The 12,777-nt window shown below is 29.8% G+C and overlaps 1 protein-coding gene across 1 annotated transcript in view; it reads left to right on the top strand.

Moving 5' to 3' along the window:
* LOC144839334 (polycystin-1-like protein 1) overlaps positions 1–12,777 on the top strand; it is a 65,334-nt gene that overhangs the window by 31,038 nt on the left and 21,519 nt on the right. Inside the window, exons 14-30 of the mRNA XM_078694650.1 lie at positions 592–819; positions 1,356–1,475; positions 1,660–1,864; positions 2,371–2,613; positions 3,404–3,536; positions 4,008–4,205; positions 5,036–5,223; positions 5,694–5,915; positions 6,363–6,514; positions 7,132–7,239; positions 7,809–8,092; positions 8,495–8,570; positions 8,847–8,903; positions 9,051–9,266; positions 9,535–9,671; positions 10,093–10,222; positions 10,801–10,912. Of these exons, the coding sequence (XP_078550776.1) occupies positions 592–819; positions 1,356–1,475; positions 1,660–1,864; positions 2,371–2,613; positions 3,404–3,536; positions 4,008–4,205; positions 5,036–5,223; positions 5,694–5,915; positions 6,363–6,514; positions 7,132–7,239; positions 7,809–8,092; positions 8,495–8,570; positions 8,847–8,903; positions 9,051–9,266; positions 9,535–9,671; positions 10,093–10,222; positions 10,801–10,912 (2,809 nt within the window). The remainder of the gene's footprint in view (positions 1–591; positions 820–1,355; positions 1,476–1,659; positions 1,865–2,370; positions 2,614–3,403; positions 3,537–4,007; positions 4,206–5,035; positions 5,224–5,693; positions 5,916–6,362; positions 6,515–7,131; positions 7,240–7,808; positions 8,093–8,494; positions 8,571–8,846; positions 8,904–9,050; positions 9,267–9,534; positions 9,672–10,092; positions 10,223–10,800; positions 10,913–12,777) is intronic.

Genomic DNA, 12,777 nt, shown 5'->3' with positions numbered 1-12,777 from the left:
GAAAATTAACTTTAATGTCATTTATTAGGAGAAAGGAATCACGAGAAAATCAATCGACATGATAAAGATGTGAAATTATAATAACTTAACTCATAATAGTAGTGGACTATACACTCTTAAGTCAAACAATTTTAATTATCCCATGTTGGGCAATTTCACAAAAAGGACTACATAATCAAAGTACCATAATCAATAAAACACATAATCAGTTTAACATATCATAAACAACATTCTTCTTCAATAATAATTCCCATTATTTTATTTTACATAAGTTTTATGTAACAGTCTTTATACCAGTTGCAACAAAAAAATTTAATTTAGGACTCGGATGCTGGCAGTGGCTTAATGGCTATGAGTGCTCATTGGCTAAACCAGGGGCCCCGGAGCTTAGCGGGCCCCTTGAACAGTGCCAAGAGGAAAAATCAGGCCTGCCATTCAATTCATTCCTAAGTCACTTAGGATCCTAAACCAGGGGCCTCAGGCATCTGCGTTACGCACTGAATGTCGGTAGAGGTCCTAATGCACTCTGGATTGTAAAAGAACTTTAAAATGTGACACAATTATATGTTTGGTATACTTTGTATTTTTCAGAGGGAAGTTACATGGTTACTCTTACAGCTTTTAATGCCGTTAGTAACGCTAGTACATCACTGCCGCAACCATTCCTTGTTCAGATACCACCATTGGGTTTATCATTTGAACAAAGCCACTATGAAACCAAATTTGGCGAGTACACGAACTTGACAGTATTAGTCAATGGTGGAAGTGATTTGAAGTTTTATTGGTCAATGGGAGATCAAACCACCTACCCTAATCATGGTAATTTTGTTGTTATTTTATTATTGTTATTATATATTCAGGCAAAAGATACATTTTACAAAATATAATACAAATCAACAAATTAAACAAACACAATGCAAGAAGAAAATAAAAATCGTAGTCAGTAGCAGCCTAAGCCACTGTCACCAATTAAGTGTGTAAGTAATACAAATATATGGAAAATCTTGGGGAACATGTTGGCAAATATAGAATGTGAATTTGAATTTTTTTTACTTTTAATTTAATATAAGAAAAATACTGTTGAAATAACAATGGTTAAAGACCAGTTTTCAACTGTACCTTTAATGTAATTAACTGATTAAGTATCATTTTTATATTAAGTGAAACGTAACAGGCTGGTCTCTCGTAGACTCATTTGTGACTCGCAGCCACTCAAGCTTCAGTAAAAACGTGTCAGGTCCGTTAAAAGTGTGTAAAATCCATTAAAATATGTAAACCTCTCGAAATCATTAACTCGGGGGTTGGAACTGATAACAAATAGGAAGATGTTAATGTAGAATAATGTTTTATTTCAGGGTTGTCTGTTTCCCATAAGTATTTTCTAGCCAAAGATTATACAGTCACCGTGACAGCTTCCAATAATGCTGAAAATGTAACAGTAGAGTGCACTGTTTCTGTTCAAGTCTCCTTACAAGGTAAACTACAATTCTTGCCTCTTAACAAAGAGTTAATGATGTCATCATTTTAGTGGTTAATAGTTTTAAACATTATGTGTAGAGGGCGTTTAACTGATTGTAATATTACAAAGATAGCTAGAGGGCACTCTCTGAGGTAACTATGATTAGCAAAAAGGTAGATTTAGTGTTTTTAATTTTCTAGGTGTTAGTCTATCAGTAACACATCACAACTGCCAGAATGGATCTGATAACATACTCATTTGCAAGACAGATGAGGAGATTACCTTTGAAGCTGAAACTATAACAAGTGGTACAGACGTACGGTATGATTGGAATATGGGAGATGGTAGCTACCCATACAATTCACGCAATGATAGAAGGGTGTATGATTACAATCAAAATGGAAGGTTAGTGTGATGCATGTACATCTACTGGCTAGTATCCTCCCCATTATTCTATTTTACCTTGAAGTTATTATTCATATGCTATGTTTTGCATCCAGAAGAATTGATGTATACACATCAGCGTTGGTGCAAATTGGTATTTTAGGATATTGTAGGTTGGTTTTGTGGAAGTTGCGTATACTGTTTCTCTGTTTGTTTTTTGTATGATTTGTATATGGATGTACTATCCGAGATAAATGAATGAATTATGATGTTTATTGCCATTTTATTCCCATCAACTCTTGATTTAAATTCCATTTTCGTTTGACTTTAAATCTTCCTCTTTAATTACTTATAGATCTTATGTCATTGGTTGTATGTATTCATGAGTCCATGTTTTTTAGTCAAGTAACAGAATCAAAGAAAATAGTTCATAAAGGCATTATTTATTTTTATAAACAATTTTGAAAATCAGTCAATCAATCCTAATCAATTTGACAATTAACATAACGTCTATGTCATTCATTCAGATACACTGTGACTGTGAAGGCCAGCAATGCAAACAGCTATGTAGTGTCTGAACCAATATCATTATGGTTGCAGACACCAGTCAGAGATCTCTCAATAAGACATAAAGGAACCAGCATCGTTAATGCTCAAACATCATTCCAAGCTCTTGTTCATGATGGCAGCGATCTTACTTATACTTGGAATTTTGGTGATGGCGCTGTAGAAACCACTAGTACATTTACAACCTCTCATACTTACAATAGGTAATACTAAAAGAAATATGTATGTAGTTTATAAAAGCAATGTTAAAGACCCCTTCCCTGCAATTTTAGACGTTTTTTGGAAAATAATACATATATATCACTTTAAAAACATTAAACTATGTCATTCCTTGTCTTAAATGTACGTTTTATGGTAAATTATGATAAAAAGTGAGAAACAATGCACTACCTAAGTAGCTCGCGGCGATCGACCTCTCGTGGACGGTCTTAGGCCTAGCCTAGCTAGGCTTAGTTTTGTAGGCCTAGCTGGTAAACATCGGTAACGTACGAACATCGTAAGCTAGCTATATACCTAGCCTGACGTTGTATAGTTGCTGCATTAATTGTCTTTCTATTTTTGCCAGACTCCGTTGATACAAATTGGGGAAAACCCGGTATTTTCGCTGAAAAGTTAGGAGTCTTCGATTTGTTTTGGCCTCACGATCGATCGAAAAGTGGGCAAATTACAGGTGAAAAACAAAAATATCAATCCGCGCGCAATGCATTTTGGGATTTATAGCGGGCCGCTATAATTATTAGAATCGACTTATTTTTCACATTTTTAACCGTTTAAAGACGAAAAAAGTTATCGCAATAGGACCATATAGTATTATTTTTACATTAAATATAGTTTGTGATCTTAAATTAGATCTAAAAAACGTAGGGAAGGGGGCTTTAATATTCGAGGCTGTGATATTGAGTATGCTTTTGAAATGATTACAGAATCTTATTTAATGCGTATAGTTGTAATTTTTCATTTATCAATTAATTCTTTTCATGAATATTTCCGTAGTACTGGAGAGTATATTGTATCAGTAGAAGTGGGGAATTCACTTGGTCACGTTAATGCTAGTTCTAACCATTTTGTGTTGACGCAGGAGTGTAAACTACCTTCGGTCAAATTCGTTGGTGACAAGCCAAGAAAGGTAAGGGACTGTCCTACGACAGGTGCCGGCAAAATGAACGCGAGCACTTTGATTAATTATTCAATCTACCCGCAATGGACTGTACCATTTCCAGAACTTGTTTTCTGCACACGCAAGCCATGTCAGAAAATGTGTCGCTTCACATACATAGCATATTTGCTTTGCTTTGACCTTTTAATAATATAATATAAAGGCACTATATAAATCAAGGAATAGGGGGTCTGTGGTTTCCTACTTTTGAATAGTGAAACATACTACATAAAAAATGATCAAAATACTAAACTCTGATTTTCCTATGTTTTTAGAATGATTACGTTATAATGGATTAAAACTGGGTAGGAACCATAAATACAAATTGCTATACCAAGCCATTTTGAGCTTCATGTGGCTTCCCCTTTGCCATGGTACTTTTGATCTGACTACTTTGTTATGTTTTTTTAACAAATCAAGAATGTATATATGTATTTGCAGGTGAACAGGTCTGATGCTGTTGAGATTGAGACCGATATTAACATAGACTGTGATATTACAAGGCAAGCTAGATACAGGTGGACTATCAAACATGTCAACAATACAGCGTTTACTCATTACTGTGGTCCATTGAACAATCGTCACCTTTTCTTGATGAAACAATGTATTCCCATTGGAATATATATTGTTACACTAGAAGTAAGTAATGATAAAACTACAAAAATAACACCTTTAACTTCATTTTCAATGTCCCTATCAATACTTTCTCCTATATGTATATCCAATGGTAAACATTGAAATATGTGAAAGTATATTAACACACCTGATTGTATTCAATTTGATTGGTCAATTACGCATCATGTGTCATTTTGGCAAAAATGATAATTAACACGCTCTAATGTTCAGCCTCATGTAAACATTTGATTCGTTGTTGACTGATCTTGTTTTACTCGTCGTCTTTAACTGTTCTACTCCGCGTCCAAAGTCAGAGCACTGCCTTTTTTAATGGCCTAGCTTCCCGGCCTGGCATTCGTCAATCATTTATGATGGATAAATGTAATAAAAGTAGGTGTGTAATGAATGTTTGTTGAATGTATTTGTTGATTGGAGAGAGAGAATATTTCATTGGATGACCAATCCACCTTGTTAAAAATAGAGCAGGCAATCTTTCAACTCATGAAATATTCTCACCATTCAACTCATAAACATTCACTGTATGAGAATTTATATAATTATCTCATTGTATAAGTTGAATGCTGAGTGGGGTCTTACAACATTAATGCCATTATTTTACTTTGTATTGAAATTGAAACCTAATAATAATTTTTGAATAATTAGTTTCCAGAAATGCTAAACTGAAACAATTTTTGACTATCTGAAAAAAAAAAAAACTTATACGAAAGATATATGTTGATAAAAAGAGATTATTTTTCAAATTGATAACAATATAGTAGACTATAATCAATAATCATTATTAACTAATAATATATGACATTTTACTATTATAAAGTATGTTTGATTTTTATTAGGTTCGCATTAACGGTACGATTGTTTACACACGAAAAACGTTAGAATTGCATATTTTGAAGAAACCACTTGTTGCTATTATAGAGGGCGGTACATACTGCTTTGTTGGTAACAATTCTCAGGTTGTCTTATCGGCTAATTATTCATATGATCCAAATGAACCTGTTAATGGAATTGATCACGGTTTAAGGTAAGTTTACCACCACTAGTTCTTCAAAGCAGGTTATCCGCTAATTACCTTCCTCTTCCTTTATTCAGCTATATTTGTTCCTATGTCTTGCATCCCTGATGTAACATGTAGTTTAAATAGTGATAAATCTTTTGGTCTGTATTATATTATGTTTGTATGTTTAAGAAAAAAAAGAATTATGTACAACTACTTTGTAAACAATTTAAACGCCATCAAAATATAAACCCAGTCTGCTAGGGTTAGGTTTCGCATGCTCTGATTGTTGGAAATTAGCCTGTGAGCCATCAATTCCAAACCATCTTTAAGTATGTATGTTTTTCCAATACTCTCTATCCCTGCATCTCTCATTGTGTTTATGTCAAGTCGTATACAATTAATTTTATTGTATATATAAATTCAAAGTACAATATATACAATCATATATTCATTTTAAATGATAAGTAACACTCTGTCTTACTAACATGTTTCAGATATCGTTGGGGATGTAAGCAACTCTCTCAACCGGATTTAGACTGTTTTATCAGCAACCAATATCTGATAAATGCAACAAGCATTGTTTTTTCCTTCGACACATCTTTTTTGAAAAAAGTTATCGAACCAGGATTTCTGTTCTACCTACATGTGTCAAAAGATGATCATTTGAATTCACAAACTAGTCAAGTTATCTCTGTACAAGAGCCATACTCTCTACAGTAAGTTTTTAACAATTGTGACGTGACATTTGAGTGTATGCTGAAGTTTTAAAAGAGTTTATGCTTAAATTTACCAATCGAATACTGACTAAGTGTTTCTAGAATATGTTGCATGATGATTAACATTAAATGTTTTCTTGGTGTAACCAAAACATTGACAAAAATGTATAGTTTTTAAAATACTCTTTTCCATAAAGTTTGAAATATACTGAAAATGTTGTTTAAAATTAGCCCAAAAAATTGTTGTATTTCCATTTTGTCTCCAAATTCAAACATTTTTTGCTTCCTCTGGATGAATTTCTATTATGATTTATATAACAAGTCATATTTTATTCTTAAAAAAGTAATTTAAGAAGATTAAAAAAAAAGTTTAGTACAGAAAAAATATTTTAGTTAGGTTTTGATTTAGCAAAAATGTAATTAAAATTTACTAAATACTTTTTGTAGAGTTATGGTTGAGTGCCTGCACTGTACAAACGGGGTTTTAAATTCAAATGATGAGTTGAGTTTAGAGGCTCACTGTCCTAATTGTGGAGTTTTAACTTACCAATGGACAATCTATGGTGTACTGGATGGAGCAGGCACTGACACAGAATCAAGTGAGTAACTATTGAAAGATCATTTTAAAGGGTTTATAGTGAAATGAGAAAATGATGTCATGTCATGATTGGGACATTAAGGCATTAGATTGAACATACTTTATATTTTTAATTCTAATCAGTAGTGTACTTTAAAGATGTATTGTCCCCCTGAAAAATAGTTTCTAACATTTGTTGTTGTTGAATATGCCATTTTAATGTCACATAATATTTAATAGTTACTCAATTTGACCAAAATTATAAACAAAAATAAATTTACCTGAAAAAATTTAAAGCAAAAAATAGTAAAATTGTTATTATAAGTGAAAACATTATTTTTCCGTTTTTTTTTCTACGGAACTGATTGACTTCAAAACTACAAAATAACCTATTTAAAGTTTAATTAATCTTCATTTTTTTTATGTTTTTGGGGGACATTACATCTTTAATATGTCAATAATAGCAGCTAATACTGTAAGAGTTTCTATTCAGAACTTTGTTTTCCATTTCTAAAAAGAAAATTGTTGTTTATAGTCAATCAGTTATTTTAGTAACTAATTGACTACAAATTGATATAAATGTTGTCATTATAAACTGATTAATGGCGCTTTACACATTTAAAATACTTTATATTACAGAAATCAGATGTGTACCACCGAATGGAGGTACTCCTCAATACCTGTTGGCTGGAAACCAAACAGTTGAAAGTCAAACAACTGAAAACAACTTGTTAGATTCTCATTCCCGTAAGTTTTTAGATTTACATTTATATTGTTTGTAGGGCAGAATTAAAAAAACATTTTGGCCAATCAGAGTGCTTTATCAAATTATCACCCCAAACTTTGTCACCAATCACAAAAGGGAAATAGAATTAAACATTTCATGATTGGATATTACCGCTGAAGCGCATTTTCTTTTCTGTCTGTTGTCTGTTTTAATAGTATTATTATTTTTAAAGTCTTTCAATAAATGTGGAACCTTGACTTGAAAATTTGCATATCAAGACCAAAAAAAGGTCTGGCGATATTTAACCAAATTTTTATTTATACAGAAATAGAGAAAAATTCGACTTGAATGATGTGAATATATATTTTGTTACTTAAGCAGTCGTCTTTAGACTTGACTGTATACTTAAAATACTAAACTACTCATTATCACTTTTTTTTAAAATATTGTCTTAGAAACAACATGTGTCTTTTATACAAGCTGAACTATGTACAGGTTTACAAAGTTTGTATTTTCTTTGAATATGTGCATCTTCTTTGAAAATAAAAGTAGTTTAATAAATAAGCGTTTTTATTAAATGCATTTTCAGATTCCACACCTTTAACACCGTCTGTGAGCACTGAAATATCAAACATTATTGGGGACATGAATACAGATGAGCAGAGGGAGCACACTGTAGTAACCTTGAAACCCAAAACTACAATTGCTGACCCAAATGCAGATTATATTGGTGTGGATGTCTCAGATAGTAGACCACTAGAAGAGTCATTGGAAGAAAGTATTATAATGGAGAAATCTTATATTCGAGGTGCACATAGCACAACAACAGTGCCTAATGCAAAAAGCTCACCAGCTCCACAAGTGGTAATAACAGTTTTAATATGTTTGCAGATACAGATTAACTTGTTGTGTGACAGTTTGATTTGTTTCTGATTTTGAATTGTTTTTAGTCAAATTATCGAACAGTTAAATTGTGTTTTATCCAAATAGCACCAAACTTGCTAAACTTTTTATTTAAATCCTGTCAAACTTGTCACAATCCATAACAGATGATTCAATTCTGCAGATCGCAGTTTTTAAAAAAAACTTGTTGAACTTGCCCACAAGGGTCAGGGTCAAATGTCACAAACAACAAAAACTTTTTTTAATAAAAATAAAATATTAAAATATAGATTTAAAAAAAGATGTTTTTGGTAGGAAAAAAAATACTGTAGGTTTACACTGTATGTGCCCTACAGTCTAGTTTATGATTTGTTAATTTATTTTTTTATATAGGATCATAATACTGATGATAATAATGATGACTACTATGATGAGAGTGATGATTCAATTGTGATTGAAGAAGATGGAGGTATTAACTGTAACTTTACAAATTCAATTAAGAAATTCATGATATCTAATATTTGTCCTGTTATAATCTAGATATACAGTATTCATTTTGTTTAAAAAATAATGAGCATATGCATTTTTTTACTTACTTTAATAGACTTAAATAAGTTTTTTTGTTTTTTTATATATATTGATATACCAGTATTACCTGTAAACATTTCATATCTTATCAAATGTAAATACTTTTATTTTATGACAAATAAAAAGAATGACATAAATATGTTTGATATTATTATAGGTGAAGATTATGAAGAGGACACAGATAGAGAAGAAACTGGTACAGACCATAGTACAGGTATTGCATACTAAATACTTCTTTATAATATTGTGTGAATATATTTACACAAAGTACAGTATTTTATATAGAAAAAGAAAAATCATTTAATTTGTAATTTTCATGGACCACATGAAAGAAACTATTTTTTGTTTTCTTTAAAATCAGGAGGTGATTCCGATGAGAGCTCGGATAAAGATCCAGCGACTGAATTTAATCCCAATACTCCACTAAGTGACAGTATTTTTTTAAAGAAATTACATCAGCACATTATTAGTGCAGATGAGTTATCTACAACTCTTGTGGACCGTTCACTCGTTGTCAAGGGTGACTATTTTCATGAAGGAAAGACTTATGCAATATCTGTTCAAGTTACTAATAGAGGTGATGCTATTTTTATTTTATGTACATTAGAAATGTTATTGTATTTGTTACCCCAAATAAAATAGAAGCATCATTTTAAGTTCTGTCAACAAAAACGATGTGTCTTAAAAGAATAATTTTAGTTAGGTCTACAGATGAAAAAAAAAAGTTATGTCAAAAAATAAAAGGGTCGAAAAATGGCAGAAATAAAAAAATAAATAAAGTGTCTTATCTATTTCTAAACGGACAATACTTACATAAATAGATTTCTGCTTGATTTATTTTACAGATGGTCAGGTTGGTAATGCCAGGTATTACTTTAAAGTAAATACAAATCCAGGTCTTGGTAAATGTACTGTGTTCCCGTCAAGAGGAACAGAATTAACAACAAAGTTTACAATCAACTGTGTAGAGTGGCAAGATGAAGTAAGTTCAATTATTTGTTTTTTTTAAATGTTCATAATTAAGATGTTAAAGATATTTCTTTTTTCAAATATTTTTGTTCAATATGCCATTTTGATGTTCCATAATAGTCACTTTGACCAAAAATTGGATTTAAAAGAAAATTATTAACCCGAAAAACTGTAATACAATAGTAACATTTTTGGCCAGCCAATGGGTTTTTGGTTGAAATTAATTTTTTTTTCTTTTTATCAGTGAAAAATGTTTCTGCAGTGCTGATTAACTTTAATAAAACTACAAAATGGTCTATTCAAATATCTGATTTTATTAATCTTCATTTTTCATGTTTTTGGGGGACAATACATCTTTAATTATGTTTGTAACAGATGAAATTTGTTTTTTTTAATGTTTTTTATTCTGTAAAATAACATTCTTTTTTATAAAGCACTTGCCACTGTATTATGAAATCAGTTATGGACTACGTGAAACAGATGATATGACTATTATTTACAATGGTATGAATCAAAATATTAAATTCACGTTACCATCTGGGCTAGCAGATGAAGATCATAAAGGTAATTTTGTTTTATTGGACAATTCAATAAAATATTCTCACAGCTACTTTGTTATTGAAATAAACACTTCTATGTTATACTTTATTTCAGAAACAAAACTGCTAGAGAAATTTAATTTTCATTGAACCTATATTTTGTGTTTCATATACTTGTATAAATCAAAACAATTAAGACTTTTACAATTTTATTTTAGTATATTCACCATACAATGTCATCCCTAACACCAAATATAGAAATACTTACAAATGTATTCTAGAAAACATGGACCTATGAATTAGATATAACTTATAGATCCATGTAGAAACAAAAAATGTAATTAAATAAATAGGCCAATGAGACTATTTTTCTTGTTTTTAATACCATTAATTTTGTTTAATGAGTTAAGGAATTTACATTCATTTAATTCATTCATTTATTTACTTATGGTCAAACACAGTAAAATATGTACATGGTTTGAAAATATTTTTGTTTGTTTAAAAGTTAAAAATTCACATAAAAAAAAAAATGAGTTAAAAAGGTTAAAATTTTGTGGTACATTTTGAATTAAATTATATAATTGATATTTATTTGTCTTATAGTATACATTCATATTGCCATTATTGACCATAGAGGTGGAAGGACTAATGTTTGTTTATTACCTATTGAAGTATTGCCTACAGAACATTCAGTTGACACTACTGAGGAATATTTGTAAGTCTTAATATCCATGTTTATATGTTACTCTGTTTTTGTTTGTTAATTGTCCTGATCAGCTGGTCAATATTGTTTTATTCTAGTTAATTGTTTTTATGTATTTTTATTTTTGAATTGTTATAGTAAATATCTGTTTCATAAATTTATAAAAATATTTATATAAAGTGTATTATTTTTTAATTTGTAATTTCCTTGCTATTTTGTCATTATGGTGCAACTACAGATTCAACGATACATAATATAAAATATAAAACAAAATATTTCATTCAACTGACTATAATGACATACATATATACTATGCAACATAAATGATTGTTGCAAAGTATAAACATTGTATTGCTGGCTGTTATGATAATATTTACTGATCATAATGTTTTGTGTGTGACAATTGTACAGCTTATAGTTCAGATATATGTTAGATATGTAAATCCCTAAAAGAAACAAAAAGAATAAGGCTATATTGCATGATAATGCATATAACCTAATAATTCAGTTACCATTAGTATATCTTATTTATTTTTTTATTTATTCTTTATTCTATTACACTTTTAGTACTTAGGTTAGCATAATTCATTAGTTAGTTTTTAGCACATAGTTAGATAGTGAAATTTAGTCACATAGTTATTCCATAGGTTTGTTGAATAGAGAGAGATAGGTGTATGATATAGAGTGTGGTAGTGATTGTGATCAGGAAATGATATCATCAACAATCTATATAATACAAAATAAATTCATTCACACAATTAAAACTACTATTACAAAATTAATAAAACATTTAATCTCAAAGAATAAATGTACTCTAAAGAATATGAAATCATAGCCACCATTTTCATTTTTTCAACCATTTGATGCATTTAATATGCAAACATTTTTTAATGGTTTATAATATTTTGCTAATGTTATGATTGTATAAAGAATTTTTAGATAAAATGAAGATTAATGTATTTATTATTATTATGAGTATAATATGAATCATGACTAAACATGTTCATAAAACAGAGTGTATAGTACATGTTAATAATATTATACATATATTTACTTTCTTTTTGTATCATATTTAAATAATGGTTAGGTTTTTATATTGTAATTTGTATATCTGATTCATATTTGTATCCATTTATTTAAACACAAATATATATATATGTTTTTATTTAATCAATTTTTGTACAGTAAATAGATTAACAAGCAACAAAAAAATTGATTTAATTTGAACCTTTCATATTTTCTGTTCCACATATGGATAATAGAAAAAATCAATGCAAGCTAAAATATTTATGTTCTAAAGTAATGAGTTTATTTTATATGAATATCTCTTAAGCTCTGTCTACACTATCAATAACAAAAAAGTGTGATGTGCACAAATACGGTAGTGATATGTCCAAATATACAGTAGTAGTGATATGACATCATCATGTCTATATATGGGCACATCACATGTTTTTGTCACATAAAGTTTGATAGTGTAGGCAGAGCATTAGAAAAGTAATATCCTTTACCTGGGCCAGTAACAGTATTATTTTCAGTGTGTGTTTTTATTTTTTTTACAGCTATATTTTCATATTTATATACACATGTTTTATTGATTATGTATTTAAAGTTTATGAATTGTGAATTTTGTGCACATTACGTATTAATGATTATCACAAAAAAGCAAACTAGTAACACTGGGTATTAAATACATTTTGTATTTTAAACTCCGTCTACACTATCAATATGGACATGATGATGTCATACAACTAGTTTGATAGTGTAGACAGAGCTTTAGTGAATGTATTCATACTTATTGTTTTATGATTGATCTAGACATTTTGTAGAACCAAAAGTCTCACTTGTATGCCATTTTATGTTCAATTGAATTGATT

This window comes from Antedon bifida, chromosome 4 (genome assembly GCF_963402885.1).
Source record: "Antedon bifida chromosome 4, ecAntBifi1.1, whole genome shotgun sequence".
NCBI lineage: Eukaryota > Metazoa > Echinodermata > Crinoidea > Comatulida > Antedonidae > Antedon > Antedon bifida.
Note: the sequence above shows the minus strand (reverse complement) of the source record. Positions and strands in the feature narration are given on the sequence as shown.